The sequence below is a fragment of the Diuraphis noxia genome, unplaced genomic scaffold (genome assembly GCF_037042655.1).
Source record: "Diuraphis noxia isolate RWA-SAM2 unplaced genomic scaffold, SU_Dnox_SAM2 contig0003, whole genome shotgun sequence".
In the NCBI taxonomy this organism is placed as follows: domain Eukaryota; kingdom Metazoa; phylum Arthropoda; class Insecta; order Hemiptera; family Aphididae; genus Diuraphis; species Diuraphis noxia.
The window spans coordinates 58,345,958-58,367,732 of NW_028301713.1; the positions used below are offsets into that span (position 1 = coordinate 58,345,958).

The window sequence follows — 21,775 nt, forward strand, 5'->3', positions numbered from 1 at the left end:
CTATGAAGAATATTATATTATTATATATATCTGTGTGTGTGTAATAAAAATATTTTAATTTGTTGCGTGAGATATGTTCAATTTTTTGTTATGCTCAATCGTACTAATTAGTATACAACAAATAGTAATATTATATTCTATTATTTGTTACGATCACTTGAATGAAATTTGTAGAGTTCATTGCCTACGACACAAATACTTCGTAGTCTCGAATAAAGCAATTACATTAGAAACTCTGTGAGACTGGGTATAAGCAGCATGTTTAAGCCGAAAACATAATTGGGATTTCTGGTATGTCATTTTGTTTGAGAAACATTGATAACAGTCTATTGAGGAGAAGTTTTTCAAGAATTTTACCAAGCACTGTTAGAACAAGAAAATCAGTAGTGATGTGTGCATTACTTATATGAGTAAGATGTGAATACGAAAAATTAGTCGTAAATTAAACCGTACAATTAGATTTTATAGAATTGGGTTGTTGTTCATAATGATATAAAGGTGATCTCCTGGAAACTAGCTTGAATAAGAAAGATAACAAAGTCAAGCCTTGGATCAATTCATTTTTAATTCAATCATCTTACATAGAATCAAAGAATCAAGTATCTGTTTAATGTTTTCAATAATATCATAAATATTAATTTGTAAAATAAAAATGTTTCCACCTAACTACAATATATACTGTAATATATATATATATACTATAAAATGTATATTGCACTCTCAAACTTAATGTAGATTCTCAGCACCAAAATTGTGAGTATTTACAAAGGGAACTTGGCCACCAAACATTTCTGTGTAATTTAAATATACAAAAATAATGAGTAGTACACTTTTTGTACATATTCATACCACATACAATAATATTGTTTAACTGCATTTATAATAATAATCGAATAGATTATCCTCTATAAATAAAATCATTTACTTCTTTTAAATATCTATTAACACTGGTTAGTTTTGGATTTGATCAATTCTTGATTATTTCCCTTATCGTTTCTGATCCAAATTAAACAAACTGAATACAGTGTACTACATAAATAAATATGAACGGAATACAAATATTTAAAGGAACTAACAGTTGTTATTTATTTATCTTTTTACATGAACAATAAATAAATAGTTACATAACACATAATTTGTATATTTTAAAATTAAAAATCAGAGTAATAGCTTTAAAAATAATAAGGTTAATTTGAATCATTATGAACTGATTACATATAATATATTTACCCTTATTGACAGCAAATGTATTGCCAAAAAAATAATTTACGAAATAAAAAAAAAAAAAAATGTCTTTCATATAATATAATGATTAATAATGTAAACTATAACAAATTAAAAACCTTGGTAGTCTAATAACTAGCATAAAAGAGGACATTGATTATGCACTTAATTTTGATACACAATCATCAAACACTTGTTTGAATTTACCAGCTATCTCTTCATTCTTGAAACGTACAGCCAACATCTCTTTTTGTGGCTCAGGATTATCTTCAGTTGTATTCATACAAGGCCAGCAAAACGCCTTGTTTGAAGATGTCATAGCCACAAGCTTTATATCTGAAGTTATCAAATGGTTGCATACAACTTTAAATACCTAAAAAAAAAAAATTAAGACTGTATAATAATGCTGAATACGATAGAATGTACTTGGGGTCTTTAAAATTAGAATTTGTTTATCAACAATAATACAAGTAAATTTACCTTTTCTCTTCTAAATAGAAAACGGTATGTGTTCCTTTCTGGATCAAACAATACTTTCATTTCACCAATACCTCTTTCTTTATATTCACTGCCATCTTTACGGAATAATTTTGAACGTTCACAAAATACTGTATAACACAAATCAAGGTAGGTAAGTGGGGCCTAACATTTTTTTTTTTTAAGTGTCACTTACATATTTTCTCGTTTTCTTCTCCAGTTGATACTTCGATAGCATCAGGAAGTGGTATAATAGGTTCGAAATGAGGATCATGGCTATTATCAACTTCTTCATCACCATTTTCTTCGGCTTTTTCACAATTTTTCTCCTCATCTGTGGATTTGTTGAGGTTAAGGGTACCTGCCCAAGGATTAACTACAAATAGCAAAACATAATTATTAAAATTGAAAACCTAAAACAAGCAACTAAGTTGTTGGTTTTTATTTATTAATACTTTTAGGAGCGCATTCATCAACAGTTATTTTGTCTTTAACACCAAAAAGACCTTGTCCAAACACTGATTTAGGATCCTGAGAGATTGTCCCAAATTTGAACGGACTATCAGTTTTAGGACTGAAGTTGAATAAACCTTCAGTTTTGGATTTTATATCATCAGTTTTAGAAAACAATGAACTTTGAGTAGTAATTGGTGACTCTGTTGATCCAGAAGCACAAAATGAACTAAATATTGATGATGGATTCACATTAGAGGAAAGACCAAATAAGCTTGTTGATTTAGTATCGTCTGTCTTAGTAGAATCCGAAGAGAAGTTTCCAAAAATTGGTTTCGATCCAAAAATAGGGGCAGCAGATGTATTTTTATCAAAAATGTTTGTTGAAGATTTATTGCCAAAAAGAAATGATGTAGTTTGAAAAGACTGTGATATGTTATTTATTGATGTGACCGGAGTTATATTTGATTCTGAAACACTAACAGGTACTTCATCTTGTTCCTTCACTCTTTCAATTTCCTAAAAATAAATTACATTGTATTACTATATATATTTAAAACCATAGAATATTATAATATTTGCATAACAGTTCAATATACAACCTATAGATTTTATGGTAAAAATGTGGGAATAAGTCCAAAAATTTTAAGTATAGAACATTAAAATGTAATTATAATGAAGAAGTTATATAAAATAATAGGTTTCACTTTAATTGATGTAATCAATAAAAAAAAAAATTTTGATTATGATCAAAAAAAAAAAAAAAAAAGATAGACATGGACACATTCACAAGATTGTCAATTATGAATATTATATTCATTCTGAACAGAATATTACACATTCACATTTATATCACAGAATTAAATATAAGAGAACACTTAAGGATACATTTGGAGGGAACATTCAATTTTTTTTTCATGGAATTCGCAATCCGCTAAATTGAAAATAGAAAAAGGTTTGAGATTTTATTGCTAAACTTAATCAAATAATTAAATTTCTAAAATATTATGTTAAACGATATAATTCTAGGCAAAAATTAATTTGAAGGTTGTGAACTGGACATTGCTAATACTTGTTAATTTTACTAAACTAAAAAAAAATAAAAAATATATACAGTAAAATTGATAAATAAAATTACTTTTTCACTATCAGTCTTTGAAGAAACAATTTCATCATCTACTTTTTCTATCTAAAAAAAATAATAATAACAATAATCATAATCATTAACAATCTAAAGAAAAATTGGTTTTGGGTTGAAGCTTACATTTTCAGAATCTTCTTCACAGCCAACACATCCTTTACATTTAGGTTTTGACTTATAAAGAAAGAATGACAATGGAAGTTTTAATTCTTCAGCAAGTTCTTGATCAGTATGAGATACCACATCTTTAAGTGATTTAACATCAAGAATTTTTACGGACTCTGTAAAATACAGCTTATTACTTATTAGAAAATATACAATTAGGTTCATAACAGTCATAGTTGATGACCTTAAAAACAATAAAAAATGACCTAAAAAAATGCAAATATGACATAAAAATGGCAAAAAAAGTCCTAAAAAATTACAAATATTAGTTTTATATTAATAAAAATACATTTTTTTTTTAAATATTTTACTATAAAATTCAAAATATGACATAAAAATGACAAAAATGTCCTTTAAATAGGAAAATATTTTATAAATTTATCAATGCTTACATATTATCAAAATCATTGCATTGTACAATTAGAGCGTATTTTATGTTATCGAAAGTAAATGAACGACGATTATCTGTAAATAAATATTTATATATAGAAAAACTATAGAGGTTAACTAAAATTGGATAGGTACTAATCTTAGTCTGTGGTAATTTCCATGTTTTAAGTTATTGGCATAATGGTCGACAAGAAACGATAAGAAATGAACTAGTGTGAAACTGTGAAATCAGTAAAAATGACTAAAAAAATGCAAAATAAAAATTAGTTATTCAGATTCACATGCTTATTAAACAGATTTGTGGCCAGGAGAGAATCGTCTAAAACGTTCCAAAAAAATTTGCAAAATGCATCAACTTCCGAGCCCTTGTCATAACATATCATCTCTTTTAGATCTTAAGAGGATGCTACACCAGCGATGTGTTGCTTTGGCCTAAAGAATGCACAACATAGTAAAATATGTTTTACACGAGATACAACCACTTAGGTTGTAGTGATACTAAGACTCCAAATTAGTATATCAATAATTGAGAAAACTATCTGTGAAATATTATTTTTATTTTTTAGATATCATTTATACAAAAAAAGTTCTTATTGTTTCAAAATTTATTATTTTCGTTTTTTTCAAATTCAAATCATTTTTTTGGTAGTTCCGATATAGAAAAGATTCTATAACAATAATAACAATATTTAACAGCCAAAGTTCTCTGTTTTAGGTGGTAGAAACTGGCCTGTAGTCTTGGTTCTTTTCCGCGCAAAAAAGGTTTTTAATACGTTGTACATTTATAAGATCAAAACACATGTGGGAGAAGAGTCCTCTTAACAGTATTTATTAAATTATTAATTATTATAACTATAATAAGGAACACATTAAAAGTAAAAATAGTTTATGGTTAACAGATAATTTATTTAAGTCCTAATTAGCAATGTAAATAAAATTATTTAAGTTTAAAATATTCAGTTACAATGGATATAAAAGGAATGGCCCCCTCAATTTCTTCAATAGGAATTTCCAAGAGCAATCTAATCTTATTGTCTAAAATAAATTCCTATACCCAAATAAATAAAATAGCTATTATGATGATAATTACTGATCATTAGAGTACTAACATAACTGTAAATTTAGAGAATCTTCAAAAAGAACTATATAAAATTATAAATTAATTAATTAAAACTTGCCTCCTATATCAATCTCCGAGCTAAAATTATTTGAATTTCTCTTCAGGTCATCAATAACGACTGAAAAAATTAAGAGATTAAGAGATGATTTAAAATTCATTGTAAGTCCACAAAAACAGGATACACTGTAATAATAAGCCAGATACTTAAATTACTTAGTACCCTATACATATTTTTGAATTCTGTTTGAGGGACATGAGGACTGAACTATTGAATCCTAAATTCCTAGAATAAATTAAAAACTAAAAATGGTAAAATTGTTATAATACATACCTTGATTGTCAGTTGACTTTAAAGAAGTTGAACTATCAGTAGAAAATGATGGTTTTTCTATTTGAACTGCAACAATTTAAATTTTACTTAATTTTTTTGGTTTTATACTTATGATCCCAATTATTTAGGATTGGCAATTTTTGACTTACATCAACTAAATGCTTGACTACCAACCTCCTATCATCTCGCTATTTGCAATTATCTTGTCACTATTCCATCTTTCTTTTCATCAGTTTCCTTTTTACATTTATTTCTATGACATCTCACACACCACTTTCCCCTCACAAATATGTCCAAACCAACTCTAACTCTCATTTATTCCACAATTAACATATAACTATTTAACGCAAAATTTGCAACAGTTGTAAGTATATAGTATAAGCATTGAATTTCAATGATTGAAACATTTCTAACACACTGATAACATTTTATTTTTGTAATCACCACCACAAACTGAGTTAAAATTTGATTTTTTCATCTACTTTTTACCCAAACAATGGAAAGCATTCTTTCTTTTATTTGTGAGTCATTAACATTATGATACATAAATTGTGTGCAATGTCAACACCATATGGTTCCAACATTAACTTTTTTTGCTAAGAGGACATCAGACCTACATGTGTTGTCTCTATCTTATTAACATACGACATAATAGTACACGGCACTATATACCTGTTTTGTATGGGTGTAAGAAGAAGACAACATATGCAAATACACCGTACTTTTAACCAATGTATCATAATAAGATACATTAGTATTCTGTCATTGTATTTTATGAAATTAACATTAATTTGTCATATCAAAAATCTTGTTAGCCATTAGGTACACCACTGTCCTAAAATTATTATAAGAACAAATACAAATATATATATAAATTGTTCACTTGAACAATTAGTTTACTGTCTATTTATATCACCCAGTCTATAACTGGATACATTGTTCAGTTACTACACTCCAGCTAGGATCAAACTCCAATTCATAATATCATATCAAGTCGCTTCACATATAGTAATCTCATAGAAATCTATCTATTAATATCTAACCATACTGGCGTTATCTTGTCACATCAAATACTCACCAGACTTCTGCTTCACTTCATTTTATTCAGATAAATTATTTATGTTAAATTTATGTTTTCGTTAAAACCACTATTATTTTGTATTACATATTCTTTAAACAATAAAAAACTTACCTTGACTTTCAGATGATTTTAAGGTGGTTGAAGAATTGTCAATTTTAAATGAAGGCTTTTCAATTTTAACTGTCAACATAAATTAAGTTGAAAATAAATATTTTGTATTTTTTTAAGATTTGATTGTTTTCTTTATTAAACTTACCGTTTGAAATGAATTGTTTTTTTTCAACTTCTAACACGGAATTATGTTTATCATTTTCATCACTCTCATTGTCAGTTTCATCAGTTTCTTCATTACTTTCTTCAGCACTCTTATCAGAATCATATTTTTCTAATCCAGCACTTTCTTCTCTCCATGTTAACGGTTTGTTTTGATGGACAGCAGTCTTAATTGGGATACCAAATGTGTTTGTGTGGTCGCTTGTGCTCAATGAACTAAAAGATACTGCTGATGGTGTTCCAAATGTTGGCATAACAAATGGAATACCTGGCTGAGAATTACTCAAAGCATCTCCAAATTTTAATGAAGAGGAAAAAGATGTTTGTCCAAATGTGAAACCAGTAGTTGACTGACTTTTATTAGTATCATCAATAATTGCTCCTGGTTTTACAGTAAAGCATGCAACACACTTAACAGTATTTACATCATTTGACAGATAACATGCATCACAAGTCCAAGAACCAGGTTTGGGTTTAAATTGAGCTAGATCACTTAATTTTGGTAATGGTTTACTAACATCTAGTTTAATATTAGATTGTTTTTCTACTTTAGCTTCTGTGCTGCTGGAAACTTCCTTCAATTCTTGAAGTTTATTTTTAACTTCATTAAATTTATCTCTAAATGCATGAAGCTGTCCAACAGTTTTGAATCTAATAGCAAACAATTCTTTTTTACTTTCACCTTCAGAATAATCTTGGCCAATCCACGACATAGCTTTTTCTGATGAAGACACAGGTTTCAATTCTAAATCAGCAGTCAATCTTTGGTTACAGCAAACTTTTAATACTATTTCTCTTCTCATTAACAACTGATAATAATCATCTTTAGGGTTGTGTAAAATTTTCATTTGGCCGATTCCCTTCTCTTTCCATTCTTTAGTATTTGAATCATACCTGAGAAGTTTTGCACGATCGTCAAATATAATGTTGAGTCCTTCTTCACCAGTAACCACATCTACCTTTTCAGGTAAAGGTATAACTGGAGAAAATTCAGCAGTTGGAACAAATTCTTCAGATTCTTCATTTTGTGGACTTGAAGAATCATTGTTGGCATCTTCTGATTTAATAATGGCGTGCGGGGAAGGATTAGTTTTAACACTAAAAATAGTGCTACCAGCACCTGGGAAACCTTTAAAATCGGGAGAGTTGGTAAAACCTAAGTTGGGTGAGTTTTTTGCTAGCGTACTAAAGTATGATGTTGCAGATGTCCCAGATGTAAAATCTAATTTAGGAGTAAACATTGCAGATTTTTCTTCAGCATTATTAAATGAAAATAGTGATTTATCTGTAGACTTGGGAGTAGTCTCAGTGGAAAATATTCCAGATTTTCCTTCAACATTATTGAAAGAAAATAATGACTTTTCTGTAGATTTGGGAGTAGTGTCGGTAGAAAATATTCCAGATTTCGATGTATTGAATGAAAAAGATTGTTTATCATTAGTACCAGTTATAGTTTCAGAATTCGTAGATTTTAGTATTGATTTTAGACTTGGTGTTGCTGTATCTCCAATAGGTGTTGAAAAGCTCAAATTAGAGAATAAACCTTTTGGTTTTTCTGGTGTTTTATTTTGTTGCTTAGATGTAGAAATATCATTTATAATAGGCGGGGAACTAAATGTGAAACCACCTAATTCATGTTTAAGTGATTTTTCATTTTCTAAAGATAATTTTAAACTTGAATCTTTATTTACTTCAAGAACTGATTCACTATAATTTTCAGTAACACTATCAACTATTGAAGTATTTTGAGAGCAGGGTTGTTTGTTTTCATTAAAGACTCTTATAAATTCATTGCAGTCTTCTACTGTTTTAAATCTTGCACATAAATTTTCAATTTGTACTTTGACAGCATCAGAGAAATCATTTGCTGACCAAACAACTGCTTTATCAGATTTAGATTTCAATTCCATATTGTCATATAAGAAATGATTAGCACAAACCTTATGAACTTGTTCTCGCCTCATTACCAATCTAACTTTGTTTGTATCACTGTTTTTTAATATTTTCAAAATGCCAATACCTTTTTCTTTCCATTCCTTTTCAACATACTTATATAACTTAGCACGTCTTTCAAACAAAATTATGTCATTTTCTTCACCAGTAACTTCTTCAATTTTATCAGGCAATGGTATGATTGGTTGAAATTCAGGTATTGGATCATGTTCTTCATTATAACTATCATCAGTTGCAGAGTTTCTAGACTTATTTAATGAAGTGTCAAAACTTTCTTTAAAAGTTGATAAAGGAGATTGAAATGTAAATTTATCAGTACTTTGTACATCAACAGAAGATGATGTTGGCTGAATATTAGGTATCCCATGAGATATGACTGACTGAGATTGACTATTAACCAGTTGGCTATTAAATTTGAAAGGATAAGACGGAGCTTCAGATGTAGTCAAACTACTACCAAGAATATGGTGTGTTGGTATAATTACACTAAGAGGAGGCTGAGACACTGGAGGTCCAGTTGGTAATGTGTCAGACGATGTTATATTTACATTTGGGTTAGGAGCCATTGAATACGATGAAAATTGGTTTGATTGACTAGTTGGATTAAATAATCCAAATTGCTGGAACGGTAAAGAAGACGAAAATGGCAATTGAGTAGTAGGAAAACTTATTGTAGCCAATTGAGTTTGATCATCAAATGCATTTTGGATACATGATGATTGATCATAATTAATTTTATCAAATTCCTCTCCATTCTCTGCGTATACAGCATACAAATCATCGTGTCTGGTTTTTATTTCATTTATAGCATTAAGTTTTTCAATCATAACTCCTTCTAATTTGTCAATACGTTCAATTAGTTTACCGTCTATATCAGGCTTATCACTAGTAGTAGCTGTAGAAATTTTTGTGGAAACAATATGAGATAATTCATTTATCTTATCAAAAATTGAATCTTTTGTATTGTTAAAATGATCAAATAACTTATCAACTTTTTCAGACATTGACTTTAATGTTTCTATCATATTATAATACTGCAATCCTAAAGTTTGACACTGTACATTCTGTGATTGTACGGCTACTTTTAATTCACTCAATAATTTGACATCAATTTCTTCATCTAAAGTTCTTCGCATCTAAAATTTTAAATTGAATAATTTTTATTTCAATGCACATATATTTTTAAAATAATTTGTTTTGGCTACTTACTGGAGTGAGGGGCGATTTAACAGGAGTACTAGTTACATTAAGAAAGGACCGTTCTCCAAATTTATTATACTGTTTTCTTGATACATTTGTGGTATCAGTATAATCCTCTCCAGATAAGTTCAAATTAGATTCTTCAAAAATAATAAAAATAAGAATTAATTGGGTTAATTTCATTAATACTATAAATAAAAATACTTTTGATAAAAAGTTAGAAAACAAGTATAAATAAGTATGTAATAAACATGTAAAATTTATTTAATCTATTATACCAAAATAAATATTATTTTCTAATTTACTATAAAATTCAAAATTGTTTCTATTTTAATTTTAAGATAACTGTAGCAACAGGGGCGTACTCAAGGGGGGTGGGGGGGTTGAACCTCCCCCATGACCTCACTAACCTATGTAGTCTTGTGTGTTTCGTGCTTATATATAATATAACTCACAGGAGCAATTTTATAAAAAAAATTTTTTCTTCAATTCCAGCATAATAACAATAATCATTTTACCCCTCATCCATTTATTACTGATTCTACAATTTCTAGCAACAATTATATATATTTAATAAATGATAAACATTGAATTATGTTTAATTTTCACGAAAATTATATGGGAAATAAGATAAAAAGCACATTTTGTAGAAAAAAAATTTTAATTTTAAATCATTGAAATCAGAACAATCCAAAACGTATTTAAATTTAATGATTTTTCAATCACATACCCTTAAAAACCAAGCCCCCACTAATATGATAAATATATATTTTATAAAGAGTAGGTTACCATATATTTTTTTTAGGATTGAGCTTAGTACAAATAACATGGAATCATTCCCAATATGTAGTGGGACATACAAATAAGCATAGACCTAATAATCAGGTCTAACTGTCTAAGCAAATAAGTTTTTAAAATGTAATGAATTAATTTATTTAAATAAGTACTTACGACTATTAAGTGTCCCATTCATATCAATGTCTAATTTTAAATCCAATAATTCTTCTTTTAATTGTAAGTGCAATGGATGATGAGGTTTATTCTTCAAACGATCTTTTGTAATATTCAGTAACTCTTTGACTTTTGCCGCAAACATATTATTTACATCTGATAATGTATCATCAGCAGAAGTGTCAAATGAAGGAGACTTTATCATTTTTTTATAAATCTATAACACATTTTTCCAAAAAATTATGTTTTTTTAATTCAAATTACAACAAAAAATCAAACAAATAAATTTAGTCTAGATAATTAAAGTAAAAAAAAAAGTATTTCATGAACAATAAAATAAATGTACAAGTTGCAAAATAGTTAAAATATAGAGTCAATATATATTGATAATGTTTAAATTTCAACAAAATTATACATATAAATATAAAAGAAAAATACTACATGCCACGAGAGTGCGACTGCCGCACACATCAAAATGATTTTTCCGAGGCCAAATTTCTTTCAACATGAAGCATTCGTTCATTGTATACTACCGCGGCTCTACACGGAAATAAATACATTTAAATCACCGCCCATTAGCAATCTCTTGTGGTACAGAGATTAGTAGCTATAATCTACAGAAGTTTTGATTGTATAGTGTAAACTGTTAAGGGTAGACTCTGAATAATAAAGAGGAAAACTGTTCAATCCAGAATTTTATTTGGTTTGTTCTTATAGTTTTATACGCATGTCAATAAAATAGAAACATAACTATTTAGTAGGATTCTTGCAAAAATTGGTATCAAAACACCACATGCATGTAACATATGGCCAAAAACGTATTACATATAAGAAGTAATGCATGTAGTGTACAGTTGAGTATGTTATCGTAATATATAAGCATTGTCATTGAGTAATTCATTGTAATGCATGTGTAAAATCTAATATAATATCTAATATCAAATATCAATAATAAATCATGGGCCATTAATTAAAAAAAAAAAAAAAGATTCAAAGAAGAGACAATTTACACCTACAAACTATTAAGGAATTTATATTTTGAACACCTAATGATACAATATGTTTAACGTTTAACTAGTTTTTGTAAAAACATCACAAATATTATTCAATAATTATTAAAATATTAAATTCATTAACTTATATATTTTTACCAATTAAGAACTTTAAATGTCTACAAAAAATATATGTTGAAAGTAAATGAGTATTGTAGTTATATCTGGAATACATAGGAATTTATTTGCACACTTAAAGAAGAATAGATATTAACTTTTACTAACCATTGCTTGGTAAAAAGATGCATATGGAGAATTAATGTTTTTGAATGCTTCTATTGCTTCTTCATTTTGTTCTTTGTTCATTAACTGACAAGCTAAATAAAATTTACCTTCCTCCAACAATTCAAATACTTCTCCTGGATTCAATTTTTTTCTAAATTTTAAAATATGAATTAATTATTATGTTAATTTATAAAAGCAAAAAATAAATAACAAACTACCTGTAAAATTCAAATAATGTATTTTTTGACTTATGTTCAATTCCACGTTCATTAATTCGTTCAAGTAGCTGTATAGCCATTCCCCAATAGAGAGAAGCTCTTTTTTCGAGTCCCTCTTTTAGAAGAAAGTTATCCATTATTTTGTTGGCCTACAGAAACAACATTAAAAGTATATTATTACACACAAAATATGAAATAGTGACTAAATAAGTACTATAACTTTTTTGACTCAGATAAATATAGGTCGTCATTAATTTCAACAGGGCCTGGATTTATATGCATTTAAAGAATGTCAAATATGCAAAGAAAAATTGGTAAGGACAGGATTATATGCATTAAGATACACTTTATAAAATGTGTTTTTATTTTTAAAATCTTAATTTTACACCAAAGAAATTTTAAATATTTTATCAAAACTAAATAATTATGATATCCATAGATGTATATTTCAAATCATTTTAATCAAACTAAAACTAATGGAAAACTTTTTTTTTTTTTAATTTTAACAATAAATATACAATCTCTACCCTAGGGCACAATAAGAATATGTGAAATAATATATTTTGTTTTACATGAAAACGTGAGAAAAGAAACCATTCAGTGAAAGCACTACCTATTTGTTTATTAACAATATTTTATTTTATATAATTTTAATTTATTCCTTTTTTTTATCTCCTCACCATTTTCTTTTCAGTCGTTGTTGGGTAATGGAAAACATAACAAAAAAAAAATGAGATTATGTGAGTTACACTCTGGGGAAGTAAAACTCCTTTCATAAATATTAGGTCCGTTAAATCATAAGTGAGATTTAAATCATAAATGACGCGCTTTCACACTCGGACATATAACTTTTAACCATTCAAGCGATTTCTGTCACAGTCATACACACGCATTCATACACCGTTTCATTTTTTTCTCCATTCATACCTTAAGAAAGAAGTTTTACTTCAAAAAAATATAAATGTTATTAATATTTATAATATACATTTTAAAACTTGTCAGAGTAACACTTAAAATAGCTTCTATTAATAATTTTCATAACATAATTTAATTTTTTCAAACAGGCTAAACACATTGATGTACAAATTATGGTTGATGACCGCGTAATAATTAATAGTCACCGTGTTGGGTGAGGTAGCTATTATCACTGGTCAACAAGTGACCTAGAATTTCCGACAGCCGGTGTATTGGAACTTAACTAAATATGATTTATAAATATAACAATGTGGCATGCCAGGATGTGTGTACGTTAATTAATAGTTAATTTATTAAAAAACCATTAAATATGCAATTTATGAACAAATATGACACATGCACACAAACTGCAAATGCATATAAATCCGAACTCTAATTATAACAAAAACCCCGAAAAATAAAATCTAAGTGGATGCATCACTGTTTTTTTCTCTTTCAGGCCAACACACAACACACAAAAAATTTTTTTGCAGCAATATTTTATGAGTTATCTTAGTATGAGTAAAATTACCATAGTAAAAACAATAAAGAATAATATTTTTGAAGGCATGATTAACCAGTTTACCTAAATAATGTCTCAAAATAGGTTTAAAAACTATTTTTTTTATTTGAAAACAATATAAAAATAAAACAAATAAGTCATAGCCTTATAAACATTAGCATCTATAACTTTTGTAATAAGTGATTAACTCTGAGATTACTCAAAAATCATAAAAATTATTTTAGGTGAAATCAAACTATCCATGTTCAGACCGAGAAAGAAAATAAAAATTGTACTGATAACCTCTTAGTAATCAATTTTTGTTGTAACTTTAAATGCCAAATTTGTAAACAATCATTAACCCGTCACTGGTCGCGTAATTTATTTTTTATTTTTGGTCGCGCGGGGTAAAAATTTTCCATAATATGAAATATACTTAAAATATTACTTTAAGTTGGTACTTTATAACTAACAATAATTATAATTAATATACATAAATAATTATAAAATTTGAATTGCATATGGGTCTTTAGTTTTATGAATAAAAATTAAAAAATAATAAAAACTGTAAGGTAATACAATACTATTATAATGTAAAACAATCTGGGCAAATTTCTATCAAGTGATCTCTACATATAGGCTTTAGTTCTCGACTCGCATGCACCGAACAACCTAAAATAGTTTTCGATGAAGTAAATGTCATTATCGAATTATGATGTGATTTTGATAAGCTAATCGTAATTACGAAACTATATTACAGATAATTACAGAAAAACACGTACTTATAAATAAACTTGGAGATTATTTACCCCGCGCGGACCGGTGACGGGTTAAAAATTTCACTAATCAATAGTGAGTTAGAGATTCATTAAATATGATAAGTGGCCCATTAAATTAGTATATTTGTTTGTGCAATTGAGAGTACATTTAAATAAAATAATTTGTGTTTTTTTTAAATTTAAAAGGATTAATGATTGAGAAAAAACATTTAGGTACAATTATCTAAAACAAACAACCATATAATTATAAACAAGCTATGAATTATAAATTATGACATATAAAATGCAATACCTGACTAGCAAAGTTTTTTGCCAAATACACCATTAACTGAACATCAATTCCATGATTTCCAATTAATCGAATAGACTCTAATCCTTGAATAGCGGCTTTTCTTAGTTGTGACACATATTTTACATCAACATTTTTTGAATAAATTTTGTACATTGATTTCCACCTTAAAGAAAATATTACATATTATGAACCTACAAATATATTATTTATTCCAATTTTTGTTAAACATAAATTCTTGAACATATTAATTGCGGGTGTTAACTGGCGGTGGTTACACATATGTATTGTATCATTGATATGGCAATCATATTCTTAAGTTACATTCCTCATTTGTATATGTTTTATTTGAAAAAGAAATGTAGTATATCAATATTGTTTTATTGATTCCTTCAACACCACTGCACTTTATTTTAGTGCATTATTGTAGCCCCATGGAAAGTTAATAATATAGAACGAAATTAATATGAGGTTGATGGCAGCAACATGACATGATGGTAATGATCAACTATGGACGCCAGCGGTCACAAACATGTGTAATTGAAGAATTACAGATGACTTAGTTAAGAAAAAAATTAATGAAATGTGATTTACCAATTTTCTTGTTCTGATGTGGTAAATTGATCAGTTATGTCAGATGGGAATGTCTGTGGTGCATTGGGATCACTTCTATGTGATTGGTTATCCAAAAATGATGCAACGCTTAAAACTAAAACAAAAGATAAATATAAAAAAAACCTCTTAAACTTACTAATATTATTATCATTTTTTATGCTTATTAATAACTATAACATACACGTTTTTTTAAAAATTGTTGGTTATATATGACAAAACTAGAGAATAAAAGAATACAAACTTAACTCTTGAAACTTCATACTTAAAAATAAATGAATACAAATAATTTTACTTTTATATTTTGTAGTGTATAATTAAATTTTAAGGCTTGTTTGGTTTGAAAATTAGTCTTAAGACAAATTTCAGTTCAAGCTATTATGCCTTGAAATCTTTAAATCATTTCTATTTAAAACATGATACATGATGTTTATTAACCTTTATGTAGGCATGTTACCATGTATTACACAAGCAGGAGGAAGTTGTACTTTATACATCAGAACGGTTTTCCAATATATTTAATTAGAATGTAGAATTAATCAATATTTCATGTTTGTGCACATACATTTTTTATAATTTTTAATAATTATTTAAGAGGATGTGATATCTGTATGTGTTATCTTCATCTTACAAATACGTAACATACCACATTTATGCTTAGCAGATCATATTTAGCTCTTTTAGTTAAAAAATTAGAATGAATTGACCTCTTGTAAAATTTTAAGAATATAATTTAGACGACCTCTTGAACTTAATACTATATTTTAATTTTGAAGCGAGTTATAAGTATTTTGAGTTATACAAAAAATTTTAAACGAACGGAGCTTAAAGTTATCTACTGAGCGTAAAATTTGGTATTTTGCACACTTGTAAAAAAGAGACAACACATTCATATGTATCACATTCTCCTAAAATATAATTATTAAGCACTAGATATGAATACGTAATTATGGAGTAGGAAAAACCCTAGTATTCAACAGAGCGCACAAATTAAAGTTATGTCAATAAATCAATAATTGTCATATAAAAAGTGAATACGTGGCTATTGGAAGGTTAAAGGCTAGATTATTTAAACATCAATTATTACACCTAAATTATTTAAGATAAAAAAAAATTTTACTAATTAGGTACAACTAGAAGTAATTATATATTATTAAAGAAATAAAAAACCTAATAAAAATATTTGTTTAATTTAGAAGTTTTAATTCAAATTGGAGAAATCTATTAAACTAAATGATTTAAGGTGTTCTACGCTAGAATTATCATGAATATAAATTAAATTATAAAATACCTGTTGCATATAAAAATGTATTCATATCTATTTGGCATATTGACTCAATATTGGCGGATGCAAGTGAATTAGTAGCCAATGGTAATTTATCAAAACTTTTACATCCAAAGCCAACTGGAAACACTGTGTTCTTAGTCAACCTTAATCCACATCCTTTATTTTCATTTTCTAATAGTTGTATTCCATACCAAACTAAATGATGTAATGAACCAGGACGACTCATTTCAAATGACAATACTTTAAATATAAATTATAAGTCATTACATTTCAAATATTATTTATTTACAATACAAGTATGTACTTACTGTGTTTAGGTACAGCATACTGTATAAGTTCTGGAATATTGTAGACTAATTTTTCTGGAGAATAATGAATAAAATGTGATGTTGGTATTCCTTTAGCATATTCAGGGTCGTCAAATATTTTCTAAAATAGAAATTAATTTATAAATAAAGATGAAATATAATATATACAATTGAAATTGGTTGAGTTCTAAGAACTAGTTTATCTGATTGAAAACGGCTATATTGCAGTTGATGAAAGAACACTTGCTGGACGCCAACAAAAACTTGTCTATAACTAAAACTAACTCAAATGCTGGCAGTCATCACTATAAGTGAGGGAATTTACAACAGCGAGTAAGTAATAGTAGATAGAGTTGAAAACTTTAAACATGAAACAGCAGAACTTGTTTATTTGAATGAGCAAAAGAGTAGCATCCTAGAGTAAAGAACAACTACACCTAATGTTTTGTTTATCGTAGCTAAATCTCTTCCTATCTATTTGCCAAAACTTAAATATAAAATAATTTGTACTCAATATCATACTATAAATTGAAAAATTATATTATTTATATTGACTATATACTACATCTATTAATTTAAGTAAAAATAATGAATACTAATATTGATGAAACTTGTACAATTAAGTTCAAAAATATACCTTAAAGTTAGTTGTTTTCCAATCATTAGTACACAATAGTTTTACATTATCAATAAAATGCTCATCTTCTTTGGCCGTCATAGCACGTAATACAAAGCCACTCTCAATTATCCTTCTGGTACCTTCTAATTCCCATAATGCAACATTTAATTTTTGTTCCATACTAAACTCTTTATTTGTTATACTTTCAAATGTTTGTTTATCAATCGGAGGCGCTAAGGACATTAAAAATAATGGTGCTGCCAATTGATTACTTTTACACCAAGAAGTTGAATTTTCCTGTAAAAAAAATAATAGAATTTAAGTACACGTCAAATGGTCGCCGAATAAAAATTTATTTTAAATTATATTACTTTTTTTGCCAATTTCATAATTACACTTCCTAAGTGAAAATACAGCTGATTGGATAGATGTTGAATAAGACTTCGGTAAAACTCCGTCTGTGGAGATGACATTTGTATAGCTTTGTATAGAGCCTGATCAAGTCTAAAATAAAAATGTATTAACAAAAATGTAAAATGAATAACTATATAAATAAATATATATACCTAAAAAGAACTTTATAGCATTCTGATACAGTTTTTTGCTTGCTTTTTTTTGATTCGCTAATAAATAAAGAAGCCGCATGTTCATAGATAGGTAATACCCGTGAATAGAATTCCCAATTTACTGTATTTAAAGTATTATATGCCTATTAATGAAATTTTAAATATAAATATTATAAATATCATATGAATATTTATTATGTATAAATACATACTTCACATATTTGCGAAACAGTCTCATACCATTCAACATTATCTTTTTGAAACTTGTAATTTTTTTCTATATTAATTGCATATGAATAAGCTTCAGACAAGCGTCCAGAACTTTCAAATAATTTCAACAGTTTAATTCTAAGGTTAATATCCTCTGGCCTAACAGTTATTTCAGCTGAAAATATATAAAATGGTATAAATTTTTAAATTAAATGATATATGTATATGATATAAATTACATACCATTAAGCAAATTTTCTGCTTTAGAAGGATCATAATTTCCATTTGATGCCAATAATCTCTCCTTTAGTTTATAAACAGTAGGATGATAAGGATATAAATCTTCTGTTTGCTTACATATTTTTTCAGCTTGAACATCATTTAACTTAACAGAAGGATCAACCATAAGCTCACAACCTATAATAATTATTTTGATAAGTAAATGTATAAATAATCCACACATGTAAATAAAATATATATTTTACTAACATATTAATAGAAGTTCTGGTTGGTTAGGTGTTGAAGCTAAAGATTTTTGATACTCTATAACTGCTTTTTCTTTATTACCAAGTTTGTCATAACAGTGACCAAGTAAGCGACGTCCTTCAGAAGAATTCTCATTCACGCTCAAAAATGTAAGAACATATTGCTTAGCTAACTCAAATTCTGATACTTTGAAATACATACGAGCAATAGCTAACCCTTTAAGCTTTTTCTGAAATTTAAAAAGAAAACATTTTTAAATATAAATTTATTAGTGATTTGGATAATATTGATGATAAATTATATAATAAATTAATGACTATAATTTAAGCTGAGTGATAAATAACACATTTCGACCTAGAAATGTCAATTTAGGCATATTTATTTAGGGCTGCTTGATTGTTTATTTTATTCACTAACCGATTATTAGCTAAATGTTTTATAATATTATTAGTTACCTAGATAAATCATAAATCAATTTCTTTATTAATTAGTAAAAAAATTAATTAAATTGAATAATAAAAATTGATTAATTCGAACAATTAACAAGATTAGTTCCCACCCAATTAGGAATAACTATATAATGTGGGGGTGAACTATTCAGTCATGTCCCATGGGTCTGTGACAATATAATATACATGGTACAGTGTAATGGATATGTAAAATGTGAATAAAGAGTACTAAGTGATGGGAGAAAATACTGTACAGGACTGGAAACAGTTCTAGGTCGGTGTTAAGTTAAATTTTTTTAAGTTAGATTTTTTTAAGAGTTTTAAATTTGAGGATTTATCTAATGAATTTTAAGCCTATATCACTTAGGATTGTTACATGACTGCTTACAACTATATAATCATTTTTAAATTTCTACTTACAGTAGCTAAAGATTGCATACATCTTCTTACATTAATGTAGAACATATAAATATGTCAACATTAAAATTATTCAGATATCATAACTAAATATATTTTTATAATTAAAGATTACTTTTTAAGTTTGAAATTTTGTTAAGTGTAGGTAAGATAAACACTTATTACCAATTTAAAAATTATATTTAAGGAAGGATGATTTGAATCTTATGACTCAACTACAATGTAATATAAATATGTAGGTACCTACATATTTTAATATGCACTGTTAGAGATCAACTATACTTATATTATTACTACAATTCTAATCAATAAAAAAAACCCTAAAAAATTATCAAATACCTACAGTTAAAAAATGATAATTAACAATATGTGAGTTTCATATAAAACTTTTAAAAAATGTCTATAATTACTTATAAAATAATACAAATGAAATGAAAAACGTATGAATGCCAATAGTATGGATTTCAATTTAAATAATTCCTTTTGTTATTAAGTAAATTTTATTAGAGTTAACTTATCCATAGAAATAATTTTATACTTTAAGTTTAAAGTGAATAGTCGAATGAAATATTAAGATAGGTAAAGGATACCTAAAGAGATAGGAATTGGACAACTTACGATTTGAAAATAATTTGTTTTGTATGTTGGTTTGCATTATATTAGTCAAGCATGACAAAAATATGATGGGACTACAGGTGATATTTAATCATAAGTACTAAATACCTAGACCATAGGAATTTATACTGAGAAATTGATTGATACTATTTTAAAGTAAACTCGCAGCATTAAATAATACATTTCTCTCATAGATAAGAGATAAAATAAGTTTTTTTAATATATCAGATTATAATATAGATTTTAATAACATGACCATTGATATGTGTCAGAAAATAATTTATATTGTCAGATCAGCATTCGAATTTAGGGAGATTTTTATTTCAACAAAAACAACATGTAGGAGATTCAATTATCGAGAATAAGATGATGGACAGTTAATAACCGGAAATCGCTGGTGCATCGTTCAGTCCAGAGTAGATGTTGAAAACAACCAGACTCGACCAAGTGAACAACACCAAGATTACAAACCTCATGTTCGTTGTTGATTTTATCGAACTGTTCTTGCACATGGCGATCGATGTCCTTTTTTGACCGGTACAACACGGCGTTCCCAACGCCAATCATTTTTCTCTTTGGACAGGAAACTGAGGAAACAGACAGCCACTACGGTTATCAAATACAAAAACGAAAACAGACTACAGCAACAACACTATTATATAGTTGGGGGGGACAGGTCGTAACCAAACACGACAAAAATCGATGAGATACTATTTATGGATGATGACCGCGACAGGACGTTATTTCAAATGTAAGGCGTTTCGTAAACAAACTACAAAGTACAAAGGACGGCAGTAACAGCACAATGGAATGGTATCGGTGGCTGTTAACCGTAATAAATGAGCACATGACACAATCCGCGTAAAGCCGCTAAAAACGTTTTTTCACAATCGCGCGTACCCCGCTGTGGCCCGTGTTGCCGTGAAACGGTTTTTGTCTGTGATTGGCTGTCACGTCAAGATACCAGTGTGGCCAGTAGCGGTGGTTGACTTCGCTACGGCAGTGTAGCCAAGATCATTTTGATTATTTTTCTGATAATGAGTGTGTGACCACGACGTCTTGTCTTCGCGCCTCGCGGTGGTACACTGGTACCCGATGTTGCTAGCGAGCATGCAGCAGCTGCAGTTATTAGTTATTACAAAAATAATATTATACAAATAATAAATATTGTACAATAATAAATTATACTCAAGTCACCGTCCAAACATCATCCGAATTGCAATATATTGTGCCCGTGCGATAATGTGAGTTGTAACACGCATGCGCGGAAATCCTAAAATAACATATTTTAAATTTTAATATCTATATATTAAACCGAATTAGCGACTGTCAGCATTCGCAAGTGGTATTAATATTATTAATATTAAGATATATTAACTAATTAGTAATTACTTATAAGTATCAATAATCTGAGTATGATTTAAGGT

The 21,775-nt window shown here is 27.7% G+C and overlaps 1 protein-coding gene across 3 annotated transcripts; it reads right to left on the minus strand.

Annotated features, from left to right (window-relative positions):
• Window positions 1-1,061: 1,061 nt before the first annotated feature.
• On the minus strand, window positions 1,062-21,242 carry Nup358 (nucleoporin 358). 3 transcript variants are annotated; one of them, XM_089222339.1, is made up of 25 exons: window positions 20,820-21,241; window positions 18,871-19,096; window positions 18,625-18,798; window positions 18,384-18,556; window positions 18,172-18,314; window positions 17,977-18,109; window positions 17,624-17,902; window positions 16,987-17,107; window positions 16,682-16,918; window positions 15,373-15,487; window positions 14,782-14,944; window positions 12,255-12,403; window positions 12,037-12,187; window positions 10,760-10,976; window positions 9,818-9,948; window positions 6,639-9,744; window positions 6,494-6,562; window positions 5,302-5,367; window positions 5,029-5,088; window positions 3,419-3,576; window positions 3,293-3,343; window positions 2,157-2,673; window positions 1,898-2,077; window positions 1,705-1,832; window positions 1,062-1,597 (listed from the first exon to the last, which is right to left on the minus strand). In XM_089222339.1, the coding sequence occupies exons 1-25, from the start codon at window positions 20,913-20,915 to the stop codon at window positions 1,382-1,384; spliced, it is 7,059 nt and encodes a 2,352-aa protein (XP_089078465.1). In that variant the 5' UTR covers window positions 20,916-21,241; the 3' UTR covers window positions 1,062-1,381. The 3 variants fall into 3 exon arrangements, with proteins under 3 accessions (XP_089078465.1, XP_089078466.1, XP_089078467.1); XM_089222340.1 differs by lacking the exon at window positions 3,293-3,343 and having other exon boundaries at window positions 20,820-21,242; XM_089222341.1 differs by lacking the exon at window positions 5,029-5,088.
• Between the last annotated feature and the right edge of the window lie 533 nt (window positions 21,243-21,775).

Bases quoted from the DNA above. Each gene is read 5' to 3' on its own strand.
- Nup358 (XM_089222339.1), bottom strand. From the start codon at position 20,915: ATGATTGGCGTTGGGAACGCCGTGTTGTACCGGTCAAAAAAGGACATC. The intron at 16,919-16,986 runs GTAAGTACATAC...TTATATTTAAAG, and splicing joins GTATGCTGTACCTAAACACA to TATTGTCATTTGAAATGAGT. The intron at 5,089-5,301 runs GTATGTATTATA...TAATTTTTTCAG, and splicing joins AAAGTCAACTGACAATCAAG to TCGTTATTGATGACCTGAAG.